Here is a 25,312-nt window from a genome sequence, read left to right on the forward strand (position 1 = left end):
TACCTTATTGCAGTGCTGTATGTATACATACACAACAATATGAAGGAAGTATACATGTACATGTGTTGACTGTTCAATCTGATGATGATGAATGTAGTACTGATAAGAAGCATTCTTGAGGTCATGAGATAGAGGGACAATGAGAGAATAAACAGGTGAAAATGTCACGTAACAGTTTCATACCAGTAACGCCTCTTCCTGCCTCAGACTCACCCCCTCAAACAACAGACTTCCTGTGATCTAGTCTTAAAAATCAAATGAAAGCTCTTGTATAGTTAATGTAGTGTTGATTGAATGCAATGTTTATACATACACTGATGGCAATGTTTAAAACAGAGTTTGGCAGGTAGCCTACTGTTAAGAGCAATGGTCCGGTAACCAAAAGGTTGCTGGTTTGAATCCCTATGCCAACTAGGTGAAACATTTGTAGATGTGCCCCCAAGCAAGTCACTTAACCTTAGTTGTTTATATATTTGAACAGATATTTAAGAACAGTGGGCTGGCTAATAGTCAGTATGATATCTGGCTATATATTTTTATATTTTCCCCCAAGAAGCCATACACATTATAATTAAGGGGTCTATAATATATATATATATTTTAATGCAATGAGAAATAGTATTTCAGCATGGTCAACATAGACATTTATTGATGACACATTAGAAATGGTCAGTGAGGAAGTTCTACCACATGACTTGCACAAATAAATATCAAGCAGGAAAACAGATCCCACTGAAATCAATTGACGCGCCTTGCTCTCCTCTGAAGTCATCATCAGGTGCAACCGAGTTTTACAAGGTAAAACGTTTCTCCGTTTTCAGTCGAGCCAGATAAGACTTTTTCAAGTTCATAATGTAGTTAGCTCGACTCGTTTTAATTAGGAATTTGGTTTTAACTTGCCCTTATTTAAAAACATTTTCATAAAGCATTCGCTTTACTTTCGTGTTTAATTTGTCAGTGTAACATTATTTGCTTATAACCATTCATGCATTTGTGTTTTCTTCCTTTCGTGGAATTGTCAAATTCCTCTTTTCATTACAACCTTTTTTTGTAACTTGGACGACATCAACATTAATTAGTTGTACAGTTTCATAAACTAGATGATTTCTACTGATAGCCTAGTGGCAAACCTACTGATATACTTATTTAACTAAATAATAAGCCTACCCAACGAAACAATATTCTTATTTTTTATGAAATTAGATCATTTGACCCGTTTTGGGGCTTTCTTTTACACATTAGAGATGGGTTAACAGATAGCCTAATCTTGAGCACTGAAGCTTCCTATTGAATAGCCCATAAACATCTTTCTATATGCAACGTTTTTGTAGAATCTGAGTGATGGAGTTATTTATTTGATCAGCGTTTAAAGACTCTTGATCAACAGTTTGCTAGCGGAACGGTTTCAATAACCATTGATGGTTGGTCTTGTGACATCAGTCTTTGTGTATAGGCTACAGTAGTTGACGTAATTGAGCCGCACACACTATTAATTCCTTATTTGGATACACAATGAAATACTACAATATAATTGCCTCCTGGTTGTATAACACTTGTCTATCTTCTGTGCAGGCATGATGTTGTGGAGCCTGCTGCTCGCTGTGCTATGTGGCACAGCAGTTGCCCTGTTTGACCCGATGCTGGAACAGCACTGGCAGATGTGGAAGAAGACACATGACAAGAACTACCAGACTGAGGTGAGATGAACCAGCATCACTGTCAGATGTTTTGGCGAGGATAAGACCAAGCTGCTACTATAGTGACATTTAGACAGGTTCTGTTTGCTGTATAGGTTGAAAGTACCACCACCTTTCCCACATACATTTCTTACATATAACTAGCTATCACTGAATGCATTGTGATTCAACCTGTGTGGTTTACATACTTGAAAGTGTACTGTTTTACAAGTCATAGACTGAGATTTTTCTACCCCTGTGTGTGTGTGTGTGTGTGGATACCGTGTAGGCTGAGGAGCTGGGCCGAAGGGAGGTCTGGGAGAGGAATCTTCAGCTGATCAGCCTCCACAACCTTGAGGCATCCATGGACCTGCACACCTATGACCTGGGCATGAATCACATGGGGGACATGGTGAGGGCCTCAGATCACTGAAAATGCCAAGGGACAATTTGGAACTCTGATATCTGAAGTTGTTAGTAAACTTAGCGCCTATCTTGGCCTGATTCCATACCATTTTGATAGTGCTTGTATGGATAGTGCTTCCAAAAAAACATATGCAGAATATTTGATGCTTTCAGTAGGTAATGCAGTCAGCCTGGTTTACATGAAGGAAGAGTCAAACATTTAGATTTTGACCTACATTACTATTTATTTTGTTGAGTTCCTTTGTCGTTGTTTTCCGGTGTTTGATTTTCTTGGCTAATAGCTGTTGAAATGTTGATTAAACTGCTTTCCTGAAGACAAGACAGCGCATGCATTCCTTCCTAATCTTAGTGATTAATGAGCATGACTGCACATATACTTCCTTATGCCTCTAGTATGTATAACAAGTGGATGTACCCTTTCATGAGTACGCATCTGATTTGTCTTCTGTAAATACACAAGTAAAAGTATCATCCCATTGCACTACAGTATGTGCCTTTAAATGTATTTGTTATCCTGTTTCAACGTGTATCTTCCTCCAGTTGATGTAGCCTTGGGTTCATGGGATGGCTTTATTATACTGATTAAAGTAAGTGCTCTTTAAATGCTCAGTCTGGTTGACGTGTTGCCTCTCTTGTCAACCATTTTCAGACCCAGGAGGAGATTGTCCAGTCTTTTGCCTCATTGCTTGTTCCTGCTGACCTCAAGAGGGAGCCCTCTGCATTTGTAGGATTCTCCGGTGCCCCCATACCTGATACCATTGACTGGAGAGAGAAGGGCTATGTCACTGGAGTCAAAATGCAGGTAATGATGAACAGCTATCTGTGCAGTTTGTGCCTGCTCCTTTATATACTGACATGTATGTGTAACTGATAGATGCACACACACACTACATGTTAATGTTTGTCAATTGTAATGTCTTTGGCTATAATGTCTTTTTCGCTATGTGTCGGGCCCCATTAAGACTAGCTGTCGCCAATGGCATCGGCTATCGTAGAAATATTGTTTCAATAATATCTCTCAGATACCGGAACTTGTGAATTCAAATAGACATTATTACAAAGTAACAAGCTGAGCTGGTCCATGGAGCAACTGCCTTCCCCAGTCTCAGCACATTCCTTTATACATTTTCAAGTTTACATATATCTTATAGTTCTTCCCTTTTATGTTAATAATCAGCTCATTTTGGCTTCATGCCACTTTGGTTTCCCACTCTAAATTCCTTCCTGCGGGCGGGCTTGATTATATTGGTGGTGCAATTGTGACTGTTTGGTTAAAAAATCATTTCAACCACGACCAAGCTGCAGTCATAAGTACATTCATTATATTGATTATGACCCTTCTTATCCAGGCATACATCTGGATTACAATGTGTGTCTATTTCTTTGGTATATTGACTTTTCTCATGCTATATAGGTGTAATTATAGGTTTCTTTTAAGCTTTTAATGATTCTGTTTTGCTATATTATTATTTCACAAAACCACCCATACAGCTAATGGGGATAAATAATAAATAAATAAAATACATTGTGTACATTGTACTGTTGTATGTATATCATACATTATATGTATTATCTTTTTTAACTATTGGTAAATATCCTTGGGATGAACTAAAGTTGTTGTTACAGTAGAATAACTGATATCAGGATGTTAAAACACAGAGCTGTCTCTTTTCAGGTCGTACTTCCTTCCTCTGTTTGTTTACTGTAAGGCCTCTTCCTTGTTCTCAGTCATTTCATTATTTCATTTTTTTTGTGAGGAAGTCGTTGGCTTAAGTGCTAGGGTGTGCAAGTTTAAAACCACTGAGTGACAAGCACTGCATGTGACACAAACATTTCCGGTACACTTTATTGTGCCAGTAAAATGTTTATGTATTAAATAGTAATACCGCTGAGCACTATTTGAAACCTACTTGTGAATTATATATTATATATCAGAAACCGTTGCCACCACATTATTTCTTGTAGATGTAGATGTAATAGTAATGAAACAGTACAGTAAAAAAAAGGTCAACTAATAGGACTCTCAAATCAACTTTATCCAGGTATTAGATGTGGATTGCTTCCCTAACAATTGTCTTGTTCATAGGGCTCCTGTGGCTCCTGCTGGGCATTCAGCTCTGTCGGGGCCCTGGAGGGCCAGCTGATGAAGACCACAGGTGAACTGATAGATCTCAGCCCCCAGAACCTGTTGGACTGCTCCACCAAATACGGCAATGAGGGCTGCCACGGTGGCTTCATGACCAAGGCCTTCCAGTATGTCATCGACAACCAGGGCATTGCCTCTGACCAATCCTACCCTTACAAGGGAGTGGTGAGTATAAACAAGTATTAACAGTATTAATAGTGTGTAGCTGGGGTCAGCTGCCCTTGGTAAGTAGCTGCAGTAACTAGCTGGTTGTAGCTTATTTCCCACGCCACATTAGCCTTGTGCAGTAGTATCTGACCCCTTTGTTGTCTTGTCTCCCCTGTTAGCAACAACAGTGTGGCTACAATCCTGCTCAGGGTGCTGCAAACTGTTCCAGATACAGCTTTCTGCCTGAGGGGGATGAGGGGGTTCTGAAAGAAGCAGTGGCCATCATCGGACCTATCTCTGTCGGCGTTGATTCCACCCGACCTAATTTTGCCTTCTACCGCAGAGGTACGGAAAAACTTAATTTCAACTTCTTGGGTCATGTTTTTACATTTTAAGGACAGTATGGTCTTGACATTGGTCATGTATATCTCAATCTGAAACTATGTGGATTTTATTGTGTGTCCACTTTATGGTCAACCGTTCGGCTTTGACTTGTGGAGAAATGCATATATATTGAGGTTAGACTTGTCATGGTCCAACCCATGTATAATTGTAGGAGTTTACAATGATCCAACTTGCACAAACAAGACAAACCATGCGGTCCTTGCTGTGGGATACGGTACCCTGGGCGGGCAGGATTACTGGCTGGTGAAGAACAGGTAAGGGGATTTAGAACTTCACTCAGTTTCCATTTTCAAAGCTTCATCTGTTCTTCTGTTGTTCTGTATCTAGATATTTAGTCAAACGGGGCTACTGTTCAGAGCTGAGATGAAAAGATCCTCCAAGTGGACTAGAAGTCAACTAGATTACCCTTTTCAAACCTCCGTCTGCTCCTTTGTTTTATTCTGACAAACAGGACCATGGTGAAGGGTAAAAATGGAAGTCAAAAGAGATAGTGAAACTCAAATTGAGCTTTAGACAAATGAACCTTGGTAGTTTGGGATTTAATGCTATTGTTTATTGTGGGGTTATTCAGCTGGGGGTCTGCGGCCCCTTAGGGGTACTGCAGGGGGTCTGCCAAAATAATAATACTTGTAATATTATTTTTTTCCCCCAATGTTTTTATGAATATCTCTAGCAACAACAGAATAAACAACATACCTACTGTAGAAAACAGGAGAATATCTTCTTTCTACACTAAAAACATCTATAAAAACAACATGCTAAAATTTCAAAGATTTTACTGCGTTACAATTCATATAAGGAAATCAGTCTGTAACGGCGTTCGTTTGTTGAAGGAGAGTCGGACCAAAATGCAGCGTGGTGGTTACTCATGTTCTTTAATGAATGATCGCGATACATGAAATAACTTATAAATATACAAAAACAACAAACGGAACGTGAAAACCTATACAGCCTGTCTGGTGAATAACTAACACAGAGACAGGAACAATCCCCCACGAAATACACAGTTGTCACGGTTTTCATGTGGTGAAGGAGAGTCGGACCAAACTGCAGCGTGTATATTGCGATCCATGTTTAATCACACAACGTAACACGAATCCAAAACACAAACTCTACAAAACAATAAACGTAGTGAAAACCGAAACAGCCTTAACTGGTGCAAACTAACACAGACTAAGGACATCAAGACACTCAGGACAATCACCCACGACAAACTCAAAGAATATGGCTGCCTAAATATGGTTCCCAATCAGAGACAACGATAAGCACCTGCCTCTGATTGAGAACCACTCCAGACAGCCATAGACTTTGCTAGATAACCCCACTAGCTACAATCCCAAATACATACACACCAAAACCCCAAGACAAAACACACCACAATACAAAAACTCCATGCCACACCCTGGCCTGACCCAATACATGAAGAAAAACACAAAATACTTAGACCAGGGCGTGACAGAACCCCCCCCTAAGGTGCGGACTCCCAAACGCACCTCAAAACAATAGGGAGGGTCCGGGTGGGCGTCTGTCCATGGTGGCGGCTCCGGCGCGGGACGTGGAACCCACTCAGTCAATGTCTTAGTCCCCTCTCCTCGCGTCCCTGGATAGACCACCCTCGCCGCCGACCATGGCCTAGTAGTCCTCACCCAGAACCCCACTGGACTGAGGAGCAGATTGGGACTGAAGGGCAGCTCGGGACTGAGGCAGCTCGGGACTGAGGGGAAGCTCGGGAGTGAGAGAAAGCTCGGGAGTGAGAGAAAGCTCGGGAGTGAGAGAAAGCTCAGGAGTGAGAGGAAGCTCAGGAGTGAGAGGAAGCTCAGGCAGGTTGATGGATCTACCAGATCCTGGCTTGCTGGTGGTTCCGGCAGATCCTGGCTGACTGGCGGATCCTGGCTGACTGGCGGATTCTGGCTGACTGGCGGATCCTGGCTGACTGGCGGATCCTGGCTGACTGGCGGATCCTGGCTGACTAGCAGATCTGGCAGATCCTGGCTGACTGGCGGATCCTGGCTGACTGGCGGATCCTGGCTGACTGGCAGATCCTGGCCGACTGGCAGATCCTGTCCGACTGGCAGATCCTGGCCGACGGGCACTTCTGGCGGATCCTGGCTGACTGGCACTTCTGGCGGATCCTGGCAGACTGGTGGATCCTGGCTGACTGGTGGATCTAACTGATCCTGACAGACTGGCGACGCTGGGCAGACTGGCGGCGCTGGGCAGACTGGCGGCGCTGGGCAGACTGGCGGCCTACCTCTGATTGAGAACCACTCCAGACAGCCATAGACTTTGCTAGATAACCCCACTAGCTACAATCCCAAATACATACACACCAAAACCCCAAGACAAAACACACCACAATACAAAAACTCCATGCCACACCCTGGCCTGACCCAATACATGAAGAAAAACACAAAATACTTAGACCAGGGCGTGACAACAGTGAAACCCCGGCTACCTAAATATGGTTCCCAATCAGAGACAACGAGAATCACCTGACTCTGATTGAGAACCGCCTCAGGCAGCCAAACCTATGCTACACCCCTACTCAGCCGCAATCCCAATGCCTACAAAACACAATACGAAACACAACATTTTAAACCCATGTCACACCCTGGCCTGACCAAATATATAACGAAAACAGAAAATACTATGACTAAGGCGTGACAGAACCCCCCCATCCCCCCTAGGGTGCGGACTCCCGGACGCACCTCACAACCATAGAGAGGGTCCGGGTGGGCGTCTGTCCATGGTGGCGGCTCCGGCTCGGGACGTGGACCCCACTCCATTAATGTCATAGTTCCTCCCCTTCGCGTCCTGGGATAATCCACCCTCGCCGCTGACCATGGCCTAATAGTCCTCACCCAGAACCCCACTGGACTGAGGGGCAGCTCGGGACTGAGGGGCAGCTCGGGACTGAGGGGCAGCTCGGGACTGAGGGGAAGCTCGGGACTGAGGGGAAGCTCGGGACTGAGGGGAAGCTCGGGACTGAGGGGCAGCTCGGGACTGAGGGGCAGCTCGGGACTGAGGGGCAGCCCGGGACTGAGGGGAAGCCCAGTACTGAGAGGAAGCCCAGTACTGAGAGGAAGCCCAGTACTGAGATGAAGCTCAGGCAGGTAGTAGGCTCCGGTAGATCCTGGCTGGCTGGCGGATCTGGAAGATTCTGGTTGACTGGCAGATCTGGAAGAATCTGGTTGACTGGCAGATCTGGAAGATCATGGCTGACTGGCGGATCTAGCTGCTCTGGCTGCTCCATGCAGATTGACAGCTCTGGCTGCTTCATGTAGACTGACAGCTTTGTGCAGACTGACAGCTCTGGCTGCTCTATGCAGACTGGCAGCTCTGGCTGCTCCATGCAGACTGGCAGCTCTGGCTGCTCCATGCAGACTGACAGCTCTGGCTGCTCCATGCAGATTGACAGCTCTGGCTGCTCCATGCAGACTGACAGCTCTGGCTGCTCCATGCAGACTGGCAGCTTTGTGCAGACTGACAGCTCTGGCTGCTCCATGCAGACTGACAGCTCTGGCTGCTCTATGCAGACTGGCAGCTCTGGCTGCTCCATGCAGACTGGCAGCTCTGGCTGCTCCATGCAGACTGACAGCTCTGGCTGCTCCATGCAGATTGACAGCTCTGGCTGCTCCATGCAGACTGACAGCTCTGGCTGCTCCATGCAGACTGGCAGCTTTGTGCAGACTGACAGCTCTGGCTGCTCCATGCAGACTGACATCTCAGGCTGCTCCATGCAGACTGACAGCTCATGCTGTTCCATGCAGATTGACAGCTCTGGCTGCTCCATGCAGACTGGCAGCTCTGGCTGCTCCATGCCGTCTGGCAGCTCAGGCTGCTCCGAACAGGCAGGAGGCTCCGGCAGTGCTGTAGAGGAGGAAGGCTCTGGAAGCGCTGAACAGGCGGGAGACTCCGACAGCGCAGGAGAGGAGGAAAACGCTGACTGCGCTGAACAGGCGGGAGACTCCGGCAGCGCAGGAGAGGGGAAAAGCGCTGGCTGCGCTGAACAGGCGAGGCGCACTGAAGGCCTGGTGCGTGGTGCTGGAACTGGTGGTACTGGATCGAGGACACACACAGGAAGCCTGGTGCGGGGAGCTGCCACCGGAGGACTGGTATGTGAGGGTGGCACAGGATGGACTGGACCGTGAAGGTGTACTGGAGAGCCTGAGAGCAGGACTGGCACAGGACATGCAAGGCTAGGTAGGTACACAGGAGGCCTAGTGCGTGAGGCTGGCACATTTTTCACCAGCCGACTAACACGCACCTCAGGACGAATATGGAGCGCTGACCCAGGTGCCATCAAATCCCCGACACGCTCCGTCGGACAAATCTTGTACCTAAAGCACCAAGCTAGCAACTCCCTCATTACCCCCCACTCCACTTTCCCCATTAACTCTTTCACAATCTCTGCTTCGCTCACCTCTAACACCGGCTCTGGTTCTGGTCTCCTCCTTGGCTCCTCACGATTAACAAGGAGAGTTGGCTCAGGTCTATCTCCTGACTCTGCCACTCTCCCTCTGAGCCCCCCCCCAATACATTTTTGGGGCTGACTCACAGGCTTTCTTCTGCGCCGTCGTGATTGTCTCTCCAACTCCATTCTCCTATAGCCCTCTTCGCACTGCTCCAGCGAATCCCAGGCGGGCTCCGGCACTCTCTCTGGGTCGACCGCCCACCTGTCTATTTCCTCCCACGTCGTATACTCCATACTTCTGCTGTACATAACGTCCTCCCTTCGCTGCTCCTGCTGTCGCTGCCTGTTACCACGCCACTCGGTCCGGGTGTGGTGGGTGATTCTGTAACGGCATTCGTTTGTTGAAGGAGAGTCGGACCAAAATGCAGCGTGGTGGTTACTCATGTTCTTTAATGAATGATCGCGATACATGAAATAACTTGTAAATATACAAAAACAACAAATGGAACCTGAAAACTTAGACAGCCTGTCTGGTGAATAACTAACACAGAGACAGGAATAATCACCCACGAAATACACAGTGAAACCCCGGCTACCTAAATATGGTTCCCAATCAGAGACAACGAGAATCACCTGACTCTGATTGAGAACCGCCTCAGGCAGCCAAACCTATGCTACACCCCTACTCAGCCGCAATCCCAATGCCTACAAAACCCCAATACGAAACACAACATTTTAAACCCATGTCACACCCTGGCCTGACCAAATATATAACGAAAACACAAAATACTATGACCAAGGCGTGACACAGTCAATTTAAATAAATTCATTAGGCCCTGATCTATGAATGTCACGTGACTGGGAATACAGAAAAAAGGTATGGGCGTGGATCAGAAAACCAGTCAGTATCTGGTGTGACCACCGTTTGTCTTATATTTTTGTACGGTATAATAATGTACATTTGATCTCTTAACTCCTAATATTGAGCAAATTACACTGATTGGAGCCAATTACACCCACTGGAGTATCTAACATAGGCTTTGAAAAAGTGTCAGCGAATAGGCAAACCAGTGCGACACGCTGCCACTGGCTGCTGGTTAGCTGACTAAACTCAACTCCACGGTGAAGGAGGTTTCTGATAAACTCCACCAACGGAGTTGAGCAGAGACCAGGCTTTGTGGAATTTAAGCTCGACATTGATTTGCCCAAGGTCAATACTTCAAAAATAAAAAAAAGTAAAAGTAAATTATGAAACGTTTACCTTGTACCTACCAATGTTTGTCCTCTGTAGTTGCATGTCTTTCTTTGTTTGATGAAATCCATATTTTTTAAATAAATGTTATCAAATACAACCACTGACTGTTTGCTCGAAGATGGTAACTCAGTGCGACTGTGCATGTGCCAATTGAATCTCAGATGGAGTAGGCCTAGGTCTCCAAATGCTCATGTCCGATCAAATCGCACAATCTTGGCCTACATCATCAGAAATTCAATTAGCACATTTGGCACGACTTGCCGTCTTCGAGAAACAGAAACGAGCAAACAGTCGGTGGTTGTATTTGATTAACATTAATTGAAAAAGAAAGTCACACAACTACAGAGGACAAACATAGGTACAAGGTAAGCGTTTCAGAATGTACTTGTTTTTAAGTATTGACCTTGAGCGAATCAATGTAGTCGGAGCTGAATTTCACAAAGCCTGGTCGCTGCTGGGAAACTTTCTTGATTTGGACATACATGGCTGGCTAACCTTTGTTTAACAGCTAAATAGCTGCTCTTAGCGGAAATGTGTTTGGAGTTACCTTTCTAGCTAATTGGCAGTGTTGGGTAGGTTACTTTCTAAATGTAATCCATAACAGTTATTAGTTACCTGTGCAAAATTGTAATCAGTAACCAGTAGCATAACTTTTGGATTACCCAAAATGAGCAATGTAATCTGATTACATTCAGTTACTTTTAGATTACTTTCCTCTTAAAAGACTAAGATGTATGTTACTAATTGAACCACATCTATTGCAGGATAAATCAATGTTAAAGTTGGTTATGTAGACTTCTTCTAACCCATCGCTTTCTACTACATATAATAATACCATTAAATTCTATCTTTACGTTAAAAACCAAAGTCTATCAGAATTCCAGTCATTACAAAAAATGTTATACACCTTGATCTTCAAGAATAGGACTTGGAAATATGTAAGTATAGATTAGCCTAATTGTTTTACCCGAGCATAACCCCAAAACTAAGGACTAATTAGCCAGCCTTACTCTGTTGTTTATGATTTTGTTGTCATGGAGGACTGATTAGGCTCATTGATTTGAGTTGAAAAATAAATGCTGCGCTCATGGAATTGCATGCTTTGAGCACTACTGAAAAGTGCTATTTACATGTGAAAATTAATGCCATATGCTGTATTTGCTATAGGCCTATTGTTTAACTTTTTGTTGGTGACACTTTGATATCTTGATAGTATGCAGCTGTTTAATGAGCAAATCCACAGATGAAACAATAACAAAACGGCCGCCCCGCCTCTGTTTTGGCAAAAAGCTGAGGGATGGGCCTGGAGAAATGTAACCACTCTCAGATTCATAGACAGAGCTACGGATGCAAGGACTGACTATCCATGATATCGCCTTTCTTCAATGCTGATTTGAATGTCATTGAGAAAACAGAGAAGTGTCAAAGATTTTTTTTTGCAAACTTCCTTTCCGAATTTAAAAGTAATCCTTGAAGTAATCATCTAGTTTTTCAAAAGTGTCTGTAATCTGATTACAATATTTTAGCTGGTAATTTAACGGATTACAGTTACCGTTTTCTTGGTAATACCTTACATGTAATCCGTTACTCTCGAACCCTGCTAATAGGCTATGTTAGAGTTTACATTTCCTCTTACAATTATAATGTGGGGAGGTCAAAATAATGAAAAATGATCTATTAAATCTATTCCATTATGATTCACCTGATGATAAAACAAGACAGGTGATTTATTTTGTTGCTAATGTAGGATGGGGGTCCCTGGGTCCAGGTTTGCCTGGCAGGGGGTCCCTGGGCAAGAAAACCTTGAAGACCTCAGGTTTATTGAGTATTGATGTTCATTGGAAATATGTTTCAATCTTTCTCACCCTCTGTCTAGCTGGGGCTTATCTTGGGGAGACCAGGGATATATACGGATGTCACGCAACAAGGACAACCAGTGTGGCATCGCCTTGTACGGCTGCTACCCTGTCATGTAACTCCTGCTAATCAACGTGGCCTAACTGGAAAAACTGAGCCCATTTATTAATTGAATATAATTCATTTTTACTAGCTCCATTGTTTTAGTCTTGTTTTACCATTTCACTTTCTGTCACTTTCTGTCTATATAGACAGTACTTCTTTAAAATAGTTTTTAGAAGTCATGTATAAGGCAAATGTGATTATCTACATTATCACTGTATCTAGCGTCCTGTCCAGGGGGTGTACTAGTACATCAAGTTGCCTCACACTACAGAAACAGGAGCTAGGCTCTTGCTCGTATGAGCCGTTTTAGCTTGCGCATGCCAAGGCTCGTGCAAAGCTACTTACTTGCTTAAATTTAAGTATATTTTGTCATTGAATAAATATAACTTTTAAAGAACTGATTTGAATTGAATACATATTTCTACCTCCAAACGGTAGTGACTGTAATTTGCAATGTGTGTTTATTTCCAATTCCTCCGTCTGTCAAAATGACGAGTATGTAGACCTACATCATGTGTGTTGCCATGTAATGTGAATGAAGTCAGCAAACTAAATTGGGTTACAAATGAGTCATTTTAATTTTTTGGTGCAACATCACAACAAACAATTTCACATGAGGTATTCAAAGGGATTCTCTTTAGTTGTTACAAAATGTCCCACCATGATTGACATTTAAAGTGTTGTGTTTTAAGCCTTTGGTTGGTTAGCCACATTCATTAGTTAGTCTAACACATGGACGAGAATGGCACGATAAGTATGGTGGGCGAGTCCTAGTTTAGGAACCCAGACACAAACCCATGTCAAATACAATATTTCCCTCAATTTGGCCACGTTAAAGCTTTTGAATTGAGTCATTTATTCCTGCTTCCAACAGTGGGATCAAACAGTATTTCAAATACACTAACATATTGGAAAAGGGGTAATGGTTTTACAAATGTGAAAAAATAGCTTTAGTCTCCTCTTGACCTTTTGTTTTTGGTTGAACTCTTGATTCTTGGGCTTTCATAACTGTTACAGTAAGTCACATGATTCTAGTTTGGTACAAGGAATAGGCAACGTTGATTACAGCAAGATCCTCCTTGCCTGGATTGTCACCTACTTTTTTGGTCTTGAAAATTATTATATACAGATTATTGGTAAGTATGACTTCTGTAGTACACTGGACTACGCTTTGGCTGGATGGGGCTTGGTTGCTCCTGTAACAGATTGATTCCAGCACATTTGGTTTTCAAAAAGCATGAGAGACAGATGGACAGACAGATAGACAGAAAGGATGGAATCTTTGGTTAAGAAACTTATTTGCCACACAACATCTCACACAGTTGAGGTAGATGGGTAAGTATTCATGTACACAGGGGGACAAAGGGAACACTGGGGTTACAGAGTCCAAATACTTCCTCTACAGTCACAACTTCATGTCAATCTCTCAGTTCCAACTTCAAATGCTGAACCTAAAAATAATGTGCACATCCCACTGGACTTCACTATCTTTGGATTTCTGGTGTACTAATTAAGATGAAATGATAACCCCACGTATAGTACAAAAACAATATCAGAGGGTATCCATGCATATTCAGTTATACTTTGGTATATAATGTACCTGTGTTTTTAAGCCCCAGAAGAGCTTGAAAACATTGTCGACTAAGATGTCCTTTAATCTAGAGAGACATTTCTTTACGATCCACTAGGGGGTGCAACAGGCTAAATTGATGACAGACCATCTGCAATGGTCTTATCAACTCTCCATTCAAAGGAGAGATCTCTCCTCAGGTAAAACAGAGCAGACAATGACTAAGAAGTCTCTCTCCCATTTGAAGGCAGACTCTATTCTAAAATATGGGCAGCGGGAAAAGAATAAAGGTGTCATGGGGACCTATTCTATTGTCTTTGATAGAACACCACATGACAAGCTAGAAAACAAGGAACATCAAAACTGGTAGGGGTTTTCATGTTCCCTGCACCAGACTGGCCCCCTCCCTTGGTCCCAGCATGCTTACAATTGTTGCTCATTAAACTTTAATTCTACTCTATTGTGCCCTTCCACCCCCTCTCCCAAAACATTGCACCCTGTTCAGGGGTGATTCAGCCACTTCTCTGATCTCCCCGCCCCCTTTGAATACCCCTAAACCCACGGGTCTGGCCAGGAGCAGACCGTTAGACCAGATACGCAGAGAGGAGACGGATGAAAAAGGCTCCCTTTGAAGTCTGCAAAAGTCGATGGCCTCTTTCATGACCGCCCATCTTTCAAGTGCACGCTGTGAAGGGGCCCCGACAACACGCCCCTCCCAAGGTTAAAGACAGGAGAGGTGCACGCTAGCTGGTGGACAAGCTATCCCTCCCCACTACCCGACAAAGCAAAACCGAGAACACGCTAGAGGAGCCTGTGGAACTGAGAAGACTGGCAGAAGGGATGAGTCTGGAGGATGGTGAAATCACATTGAGCAGGACATAGACAGGAGTGTGTGCACTGCATCAAGGGGAGTCACTGCTATGCAAACCCCAGGAAGATGCACAGCATGCATGTTTCCATGGGGTCTCAAAGGATTCACACTTAAGAGCCTGAAAAGCTCCGTAAGTGCATCCCTGGACTCTCCAGACACTCTGCCGAATGATGTTTGAACACAATTTTACAAGCAACCTGTGAACCTATGAGATGTCACATTACCACAACATTCAAACAAGCTTAGTCTTGGCATAAGACCTGACCACAGAGACATTTGCCAATAGTAAAGAAATCCCCATTATTCTACAAAACAAAGGCCTGAAAGAGAGAGATACATTACATCACTGGGAGTCGGGGGAGAGGAAAGGGGTTTAGGCCATACATTCAGGGAGGACAATCTTAATCTTTGGTATTACGATGGGATTCTACAACTAAAAGTACCCATCAGAAAAAAATTATGTTTCACACAGACATACAAAGCATTATTAAATAAATACTTACAGTATATAGATAGCATAAATAAACAACCAAATAAATAGAGAGAAACAAAAGAAAAACAATAAATACAGAAATGCAGTAATAAATACATTGATCAGTTCAGCAATGGCATTTTAAATTCTTGCTCCAATGAAACTGGTTATAAAGAGGCATGTTAAAACCGTCCCTCGAGGAACTAAAATGACCTTGGTGTACGTAGCAGGACTGGAACAACAACTCATACTTCCATTGGATTTCTATAAATAGAGCAATGTGCTTGAAATCTGTACAAAAGGGCTGAAAGAATCACATTCCTCCATTTTCCAGGCGTCTGTAAAAAAAGATTTGCAATGGAGCCGAGGTTTGTTCAGTTAAGTGTTTTGAAACATGAGTGGAAAAAATACTACACCATTACTATACATTGTGTTACAAGTACTTCTTTCCATTGCGTCCGTCGTGTTCAAAGTGTTTTGGTTGAGTCAAAATGGCTACAGAGCTTTTGTTTGGTAGGTCAGTCAATGTCTTAAAGCTGGAGGGTTGCATCAAAAAGTCTCTGACTTGGCATCCCTTGAAATTCTGCCCTTATTTACTGATTCTGTCCCGATTTAAAGTGAGACACACCAAGGTTGCTCCTTGAAAACTGTGATTCATTCAAGCTGGAACCGTTGTCAAGAAGTGTAAAATAAAAGTCAAGGTTCTCGTGACAGGTAATGATTGAAAACGGAGAATCGTGGAGAGAGAAATAACCTCCTGATCATCCAGAGAGTTCTGCAGTCCTGTGAACCATGTTATATGGGAACACATGCCGCATTCTTTAGAAAACGTGATGGAGCTCTGATTTTGTCACAATCCCCATGTTATTCTCTGTGACCTTCGTCTTGACTCCTCAGAGAAACAAAGGACATAAGATGGAGATCTGTCGATGTAACGGGTGGTGAAAATTTGAATTAGGGGTGTTATGCAATGCAGTGATGCCTATTGATTTCTCTTTCTACTAAGGGAGATGAAATTAGCCCTGAGGGCAAAAAAAGTCCTGATTATTAATAGCCTCATAACCATATTATTCCTTGTGTCATAATTAAATTTTTAAAAATAAAAAAATTGAATTTTTAACTCTGAATTGTTGGAAAAGGACCCGTAAGTAAGCATCTACACCTGTTGTTAACGAAGCATGTGGCAAATGAAATTGTATATGATTTCATAACCTACCATATTCAAATTGAATGTGATGAAATGAAAGAAATCAAGGGTGCTCACTGTTACCCTCTTAAAATTTGAATAAACTATTCACCCACGACCATTCAAATTATAGGAACTTGTCTCATACAAGTTCTCATATTATTCTGGGTATCACCCCTTCAATATCAAGGAGTGATCAACTTTGGTTTGAAATGCTCTGTGATAATTCTTCATAAAAACTCAATTACGCCAACTCCATCACTCCCTCTAATAACGAGGAGTACATTATTACGCCTGATCTCTACCTAGACCAGTCTATGTGCCCTCTGCTGCCACGACGCCCACCCAGCCCACCTCTATCCCATCAGGCCGTGCTGCAGGACACGGCGGAGGAGGACACGCTGGAGCCCGAGGAGCCTGTGGAGGAGGGGCGGCCCTCTTCCGCCCACTTGTTGACGTTGCGGCGTCGGGCGTTCATGAAGAAGTTGCTGACGGTGGAGAGCTCCAGGCCCAGCTGCTGGGAGATGGTGATCTGGAGGTCCTTGGCTGGCCGGTGGTTCTCCCGGAAGATGGCCAATAGGGTACGCCTCTGGAGGTCCGTGAACACCAGTCTGGTGCGCTTGGGGCCCTGGTTGCGCTCCAGTTTACTCTGCTCCTGCTCCTTCCGCTTGCAAGCTGTAGGCAGAAGAAGTAGAAAAATGGGTTAGCTAAAAGACTGGCTAGCTAACTAGGACAAATGGATTAGCTGAGAGAATGTGGATTTCTTGAAGGAAAACAGATTAGCTAAGCAAGTTTGATTCGCTAAAAGAGATGAATCAGCAACTTGTTTCACTGCACAGTTGGTAAAGTAAACCTAATCCACCAGAAATCAAGACATTAGGCTGTCACACTGTTACTAGTAGGTCACTCAACTTGGATAAATGCTTACTAGACAACAAGACTAGGCCTAAAAATAATTGTTGTCATGGACATTATCCCCCACCAGCAAAGAAAAAACATAAAATAGTCTACAGATAAATAACAAATAAAAAGTTGTTCTAGGCACACTTTTAATTTTTTACTGAATAGGTCAACATTGACATTTTAGTCATTTAGCAGACACTCTTATACAGATTAGTTAGTGCATTCATATTAAGATAGCTAGGTGGGACAACCACATATCTCAGTCATAGCAAGTATATTGTTCCTCAATAAAGTGGCTAACAGCAAAGTCAGTGCTAGTGGGGGGGGTCAAGTGCAAGTGTTAGTTCACGAAAGGCTAATGCAGTGTACACGTCACTGGGCTACTCTGTTTTCTGTTGGCATGTGCAGACCTGTGACAGGTCAGTGTGCCTGAGTGACACCTGACTTGCGTGTGGTGGGAAAATTAGGTTAACACAGCACATGTACATTAGCAAATGGGGAGTTTTCAGAATTAGCCTACGCTAGACTAGAGCATGAAATAAAATGTCAATTTTACCTACTGCACAACAACACTGGCTTCTTCAATCGGCCTACCTGCAGTTCTGGCTTATGTTGTTGCTATTACTGACTATCAAAGGTTTGTTTAATAATTACTGTTACAGTTTTACCTAAACATTTTCACACATTTACTGGTAAGACTCCGCTACAATTTCGCTTCGCTTTCATTTCGAATTTCAGTTTGACTAAATTCCAAGTCGTTGTTTTCCATTTACACTTATCCAGGACAGAGGATGGAGATGTAGCAATGGGGGCAGAGGCTACCATTCTACAGAAATAACAGACATTTTCCAAGGCAAAAAAGAGAAGCTAACTTGAGGCAGGCAAAATTGGCCATGCCAACCTCATAGCATCCAAATGTAGACAATAAACAAGCATTTTTTGCAGTAAAATCCCTAGTCTTTTTGCATTAGGATGGTAAATGACTGTCTATGTGCAAGTCTGTGCATCATTCACAGGAGGGTGAAAAGTGTTTATGCGATTCACACACAATTGCAGTCCGAGATCATAGTATACAGCATCCAGTGCAGTCCGAGATCATAGTATACAGCATCCAGTGCAGTCCGAGATCATAGTATACAGCATCCAGTGCAGTCCGAGATCATAGTATACAGCATCCAGTGCAGTCCGAGATCATAGTATACAGCATCCAGTGCAGTCCGAGATCATAGTATACAGCATCCAGTGCAGTCCGAGATCATAGTATACAGCATCCAGTGCAGTCCGAGATCATTATATACAGCATCCAGTGCAGTCCGAGATCATAGTATACAGCATCCAGTGCAGTCCGAGATCATAGTATACAGCATCCAGTGCAGTCCGAGATCATAGTATACAGCATCCAGTGCAGTCCTCATAAGGAAAAAGAACATCATGTCTGAGAGAAAATGCAGTAATTTCTATATATATTGTTCAATGTTTACATGTAGCCTAATTAGAGTGTAGAGAGAAAACGTTATATGTTATGGCCTGTGTCTGCAGCGCATCCATATCAGGATTAGACAATACAAAGTGTATGGGCTACTCTGCCCACAACTAAACATTTGACCACATATACATGTAGGCCTACAATAGTGTTTACTGGAAACACTACACCCACCGTTGTCTTTGTAAATGAAGACACCCCCCTTTTCCCTCCTCTTCCCCGCTGACTTGTCTTAGTGGACACTCCAACATCAATTGTTTCTCATAAAAGTAATTTACATGAGGCGGAGAGAGTGAGTGATAATCACTGTAGGGAGAACTCATTTATTTTCTATTAAATAGGTTACGTCAGAGAGGATTGAAACAAGCAGAGTCTGCACTGCTCCGAGTGTTCAGAAGCCCTAAGTGGACTAAAACATATTTGGGTGACTCTTGTAATTACCTAAATGCACACTTTTAAGACGTCTCAATCAGCAGCGTGTGGTTGTATTGCTTTTTTGCTGATGGTGAGGGGTTTTTTAAAGCGTAAGCAGTGACACACCACACACACACACACACAGCGAGGCTGCCCCCAGTCTCAAAAAAAGGCGCTGAGATGTTCAATAGATAGATTGGCTTACTGTATATCTCCCCATTGAAAATCATCTCAAACATTGAGGGTTGATAGGCCTAATATTTGCTGTAAACCCACAGTAGTGCAAATGATAAACAGCAATTCAAAGACAATTTATACATATTTTATAATTAGGACATTTATTAGCAGTGCCATTATAACGACGACATTTCCAAATCACTAGCCTATAGCTGAGGTCTAGTTTAGCAAATGTGAATGTTGTGCCTTTATACATTGTGCTGTAATTCCCACTGTATATTTACTCTGAATCATTATCTGAAGGAAATGTTAGACTCTGCGATGTCTAACCTCTTGTCAACTTGAGCTTTTAGGCATCTACAGCTCATTTACATTTCTGACAGTTATCGAATCAAGTCTCATTAAAATCTGAACGGCCTGAAATTTCAGAAACATGTCAATATTACCACAACTAAAATATATAGGTTTTCCCAACTGCTACATGTTTTACTGGCATTATATATTCCTACCGTGTCAATACGAAGACTGCAGCTATAGAACCCATACTGCCCTGTGCTCAGAAACACATTGTAATGAAAGCAATGACATGAAAGTAGTGGTTAGTTTGCTTGTACTGTGGAATTATGGGTTGTTGGAGGAGTCAGGGTGTCCTACACCTCCTTTTTTCCTCTGCCCCTCCATCCTATCCTTTTCTCCCTCCCTGGCTGGCGATCATAACGCCGACCATTAAGTAAATGCTTCCTTATGCTGTAATCATGTGTAAAAGGCTTGCAATTACCATGTTATAAATCCCTGGCACTGGGGCTACTCCTGGAGACATAAATATTCCCCTATAGGCTTCTTATGATCGTGGGAACAGCCCCTGATCATGATGTATGCCCTTGTCTCGTGTTGCTGAAACGTGATCGAAAGCCCTTTCCCTACCCCCCGGCGTCTGAACCTCCACCCCCCTCCTAGCCGACCCCCTCCCTGTCTCCCCCCTCCAGCCCCAGCCCACCCCTGCTGATTTCTTGGGCCAGGGGCTGATAGAAATTATTGATTAAATCTGTGCAGCTCAGACTCCTCGACCCATAGAGGCTGGTTAACCCCTTCCGTGCCAGAATGGGGAGCTGCAACAACCCGATAAAAACAACATTGTTTGTTTGGGAGACTGGGCTGTTAAAACCACAAATTTTTATATGCAAATGTTTCCCTTGTGACATTTGAGCTAGGATAACTGAACTGAATATAGCAGCGTATATACAGTGGATTGGCTTCATAGCTTTCATTACTGGGGGATGGCGCAGCCACTGGACCTGAGACATAAACCGCATTGACCTTTCTTATTAATTTAGACCTTCAGTCAAGGGCTTCAGCCATCATCTTTAAAGTTAGGTTCCCTGATCCCTCGCGACTTAAAGTGTTCAAGCACCACTGTGTGGTCTTTAGCTGCACCCTGCCTTCTTCTCTGACTACAGCCTGATTGCCTCCTCCACAGCCTGTGGTTGGCCTGAAGATGCATCTAATATACAGAGCCAGAGAGCATAACCACTAAACAGGAGAATGAAAAAATAACCTTCTCCATGTAAGTCCTTCAAAATGTCTCATAAAGAGGAATATTAAAAGATGATGACATTACATAATCAGGTCCACCATTTATCCTAAAGCTTTGCATAATAAACTAAATTCTCGAGGGAAGATAACTGGCATGATAAAAAATAAACATGGAGAGCTGGCTGAGACACTGACATGCTGAAGGAGCTGATGGGTATTTAAGGAAGTGCTGCATTAAGGTAGATCATCTTAAAACTTGAGGCGTGACGGAAAGAACACTTGAGCTATCTTCAGACTAGGGAGCACAGGGCACTGTGCATTCTAATTCCTGTCTCGATCTGCCGATGCGGTCGAGGTGTGTGTGGGCATGGCGTGCTGCTCTTTCCCATGGAAATCAATAGAGGCTTGTAATTAAACAAAAGGGGGTTGGCTGGGAAGGGAAAAACAACCCCCTCAGAAAGTAGGTTATTTAGAAAAGTGCAGAGCTGTCCAAATTGTGCCTTTGCCATTAACTAAATATGCAAGTTTAGACTGTGTGGGGGAGAAACGTTGTCAAATGTTAGTACGCTTGCAATACATCCCCCATGTAAGCTCCTTCATTTTTTTATGACTGGGATTGATCTGCTCCTTGAATTTTGAGCAGTGAGTCGTGAAAAAAAATCTATGACCGTTGAGGTAAAATAACAAGAATACTGCAAGATAATCCAAATGGTTGGGTCATCTATCATAAAAAGGTGGTGTTTCCACAAAATGAAGAAAAAAAAAGATCATGTTTACAGATGGCACAACACCTCAGTGGACACATGTCCTCCTTGCACAATAACACTGCTTCAAGTCAAGATTGGATGCATTGAAGACAACATAACATGTCACATAACAGAAACTCTGCAAATCTAAACAAGATAATTCATCACTTGCAACTGGGTTGAGTATGATTAGTGGACAATTTTGTCAAACTGAGGATGTACACATGTGTTCAGAGAGCTAAACAATCAAAGATCAATAATTGTAAGAGGATTGCAAGAGTGCACAATCATTACTTATGAGCCCTATTGTGCTTTTGGGCTTAATCAGTTGGGCTGCTGACAGATAGTGAAAAGCTGTGATCAACTGTGCTTGCTTACACAGCTCACAGACCCCTGCCAACATATACACTCTCCTCTCAGCCCATATCATATTACTGTGTTCACTTGGATCTCTTTCTGTGCTGCATGTATCAGATGGGTTCTCAGTCTCCATGGAGTGACAACACTGTAACACAGCGCTGCATATTGTGCTATCTTCTTCAGTGCATATCCGCAAAGAATATCAAATGTCAACCAAATCATGTCCTGCTTTTTAAAAATACCTATTTTTTTTCATAATGTTGTTTTATCTTGTACACCCATTTCACAAATATTCATTTTATTTTTACAAGATTTGGGGATTTCAAATGAAGTTTGGGTAAAGCACAAGTGTATGTTTCCACAACAGAAACAACATTTCCTAACTATCTCCCCAACTCTTAACTTCAGGCATGCACAAACAAATAGTGTTTTATGGTGGTTTTATGGCAGATTTCACCAACAATAATCCTTGTAATTATGATCTCCATGGTTCATTTAAGAAAGGGAAAATGTCCATTCTGAAGGTTTAACTAGATCACAATACATTGTGTACCCTGCTCCTTGAATGCTTTGTAACATGTATTTTGTGAGAGTCCTAAAATGTGAAAGGCATGACCGTACAAACTATGGACCTATCATTCAAATCTACCCTTTAGGATCATAGGAAAGGCACAACTAGTTTTTCATTCCTCTGAGCAGCATACAGATCGTGTTGGATTTTTGGAGAAAAACATGGAGAGAAACGGAAAGAGATCTTACCTTCCAGCCGCAGTGATGCCATCCTTTGAAACTCGGGCTCCTGCAGCCAGCGGGACATCCTCTTGAAGGTCTCGCGACCAGACTTGAGCTTGCCCCAGGGCTTGGGGTTCCTTAGGAGGTCAGACAGAGTGCCCTGTGACCTACACAGCACCCTCTCTGCAAAGATGGCCTGGGGGATGCTGTACCTCTTCAGCTCAGTGATGATCCTCTGGGCCACATCCCTGGTGTCGATCTCCTCTCCAGCCCCTCCACCACCCTGGGAGCTGGTCAGCATGCCCTCACCGCTGGGCGAAGAGGACGAGGAGTGGGAGAGCTCCCCGGCCTTTGAGGACTGTTGGCTGGGGTGGTGGTGTTGGTAGTGCTGGCTGTAGATGTGAGGATGGTGGCTGGGCGCGTGTTGGTGAGCCTCCATCTTGTTCAGCTGATGGCTGACCGACGAGTCGCCGCCCAGCCCTGAAGGGGACATCTCCCTGCCGAAGTCCGCCGTCCTGCAGAAGATGTTGCCCCCATGGACCTCGTAACCACTTGGAAGCATCTGGCCACCATTGCCATTGGGGCTGTTTCCCAGGCTCCCATAACCATGCATGGGTGTCCCCAAGCCAGAGCCTGTAGAAGGTGGTGAAAGGCTCTGTGTCATCCCCAGATCTTTGCCGTAAGGGTTGTAGAAGTTGCCACCCAAGCCTCTATCCTCACGCATGAGAGTAAAGCTCCCGATGACATTGCTGACCGGCAGGCAGGGATGATGGTGGTGATGGTGGTGGTGAAATTTGTCATCGAAGGGCTGCAGGGGGGTCAGTGTGGTGTACGTACTGCCACAGCTAGATGGAGCATCTCCTCCATAGCCCAGGGCTGACATGGAGTGGTCGAAACCTGGAGGTCGGTGCTCATGCTCCAGGGACATGGAGTGCCCCCCAAGGGAGGGCCTGGGGAAAGCAGCTGAAAGGTCCCGTGAATGCAGCATCGCTCTGCCATCCTGACTGTGGAGCTCAGAGTGGATTTGGACAGACATCTCCCCTAGGCTTCCATCCATTTTGAATTCAGTTAATTGACCTTTTTTTCTATCTTGATGGTGTTGTTTCAGTAGCCTAGTTGTTGTTTAACAGTAGCCTAACAGTCTGGATGGCCCTTCTTCTGTTGCACAATACTATGGATTTATTGATTTCTGAATGGATTGATTTATGAGCTTCTATATGGTCTAATTAATTATCTGATAACAACTTAAGTAGTATCTTTAAACTCCTTCAAACTCCAGGAAATCAAGTGTGAAGCGGCTTCAGTAAGATTAACTATCACATTATTTGGTTTGTGCTACAACACTCTTCTCATCCTTTCTTTAGGGCTCAACTGTGTTCCTCCGCAGAATCGTCGCTCTTTTGCCTGCGGGAGATCAAATGTTTACTCGTCTGTATTTTAGTTATAGCCTGCTCATGCAACAGTGACGTCTAAGTTATTATAGACTATAACTACAGTCACAAGCATTTCAAACATTAAGAGTATTTTTCCATTCCTTCGAGAGCCGATCAATGCATATGTAACACAAAAAAAAGACATCGAGATGTCTTCACAGGCAAATCCACTTTTACAAATCACATTATTGCATCTCATGCAAAGTTCTGAATACTCGATGAGGGCGCACACGATTATTTGGACATTAACGTGCGTCATGCTTGTATATTTCTCAACACAACACGGACAACGAATGGTGATTACATGTTCTATTTAGGAAATGTCTGAGCATTTAAGTTGTTTTGAGATATAACGACACCAAAAATAAACAGATATGTGGCCTCATAGTTGTATTATTCCTACCTTATTCCGTTATATGAGCGCATCCGCGTCTGTTGTCGGTCCTCTGCATCTCTCCGATTGTGTCGCTTGTCTCTTGTCTTCCAGCCTGTCCGCGCAGATTCACACAATTGGTCAGATGCATGGAGGGATGCTTCACACAATAAAACGAGAGGCCAAACAATTGGCGGTTCGGTATACGTCGTCCTTTCCCTGTCCTTTCGTATTTTTTTTTAAGTCAAACGTCCAACTGTAGCCTCGCTCTTCTCTACCTAGCAGCTCTCCTCTTTTTCTTTCATTATCTCGTGAGATTTTCCTCCTCTTCCCTCAGCCTGCTACTTCATCGATTTCAGCCCCACCAACTCTTTCGCTTCTCTTCCTCCCCCCGCTCACACTCGCTCCTTTCAGTAGGCTACGTCACAGTCTTAAAAATCTGACAGATGTGCAATGAAATTCCAACTCCAATTAACCCTTTCGCTTCGGCCAACGTCTCCAGGGAGGGGGCAGGGTTTGACCAACTAGGTGAAGACGAACCCTTTCTCACAACCCCCAATTGAAGCGTTTTTTTTAATCTAATAGCATGCAGAGATTATGAATTTTGCGAACATCCTGACCATGGTTC

At 43.6% G+C, this 25,312-nt stretch overlaps 2 protein-coding genes across 2 annotated transcripts; one reads left to right on the forward strand and one right to left on the reverse strand.

Annotated features, from left to right (window-relative positions):
• The first annotated feature begins 681 nt into the window (after positions 1-681).
• Positions 682-12,828, forward strand: ctss2.1 (cathepsin S, ortholog2, tandem duplicate 1). The gene is made up of 8 exons (XM_035745987.2): positions 682-798; positions 1,573-1,697; positions 1,966-2,088; positions 2,752-2,904; positions 4,189-4,413; positions 4,575-4,740; positions 4,952-5,054; positions 12,346-12,828. Exons 2-8 carry the CDS (start codon positions 1,575-1,577, stop codon positions 12,443-12,445), a joined length of 993 nt encoding a protein of 330 aa, XP_035601880.1. The 5' UTR covers positions 682-798; positions 1,573-1,574; the 3' UTR covers positions 12,446-12,828.
• A 15-nt stretch (positions 12,829-12,843) lies between these two features.
• Positions 12,844-25,031, reverse strand: LOC118364446 (hepatocyte nuclear factor 6-like). The gene is made up of 3 exons (XM_035745984.2): positions 24,715-25,031; positions 22,906-24,282; positions 12,844-17,205 (listed from the first exon to the last, which is right to left on the reverse strand). The coding sequence occupies exons 2-3, from the start codon at positions 23,933-23,935 to the stop codon at positions 16,895-16,897; spliced, it is 1,341 nt and encodes a 446-aa protein (XP_035601877.1). The 5' UTR covers positions 23,936-24,282; positions 24,715-25,031; the 3' UTR covers positions 12,844-16,894.
• Between the last annotated feature and the right edge of the window lie 281 nt (positions 25,032-25,312).

Source organism: Oncorhynchus keta, chromosome 31 (assembly GCF_023373465.1).
Source record: "Oncorhynchus keta strain PuntledgeMale-10-30-2019 chromosome 31, Oket_V2, whole genome shotgun sequence".
Classification (NCBI taxonomy): domain Eukaryota; kingdom Metazoa; phylum Chordata; class Actinopteri; order Salmoniformes; family Salmonidae; genus Oncorhynchus; species Oncorhynchus keta.

What these genes read in the sequence shown, in the direction of transcription:
- ctss2.1 (XM_035745987.2), top strand. Translation starts at nt 1,575, where the DNA reads ATGATGTTGTGGAGCCTGCTGCTCGCTGTGCTATGTGGCACAGCAGTT. An exon ending in ACAAGAACTACCAGACTGAG is followed by an intron (nt 1,698 to 1,965) that starts GTGAGATGAACC and finishes GATACCGTGTAG; the next exon opens with GCTGAGGAGCTGGGCCGAAG. An exon ending in TACTGGCTGGTGAAGAACAG is followed by an intron (nt 5,055 to 12,345) that starts GTAAGGGGATTT and finishes CCCTCTGTCTAG; the next exon opens with CTGGGGCTTATCTTGGGGAG.
- LOC118364446 (XM_035745984.2), bottom strand. Translation starts at nt 23,935, where the DNA reads ATGGATGGAAGCCTAGGGGAGATGTCTGTCCAAATCCACTCTGAGCTC. An exon ending in GGCATCACTGCGGCTGGAAG is followed by an intron (nt 17,206 to 22,905) that starts GTAAGATCTCTT and finishes TTCTGCCTACAG; the next exon opens with CTTGCAAGCGGAAGGAGCAG.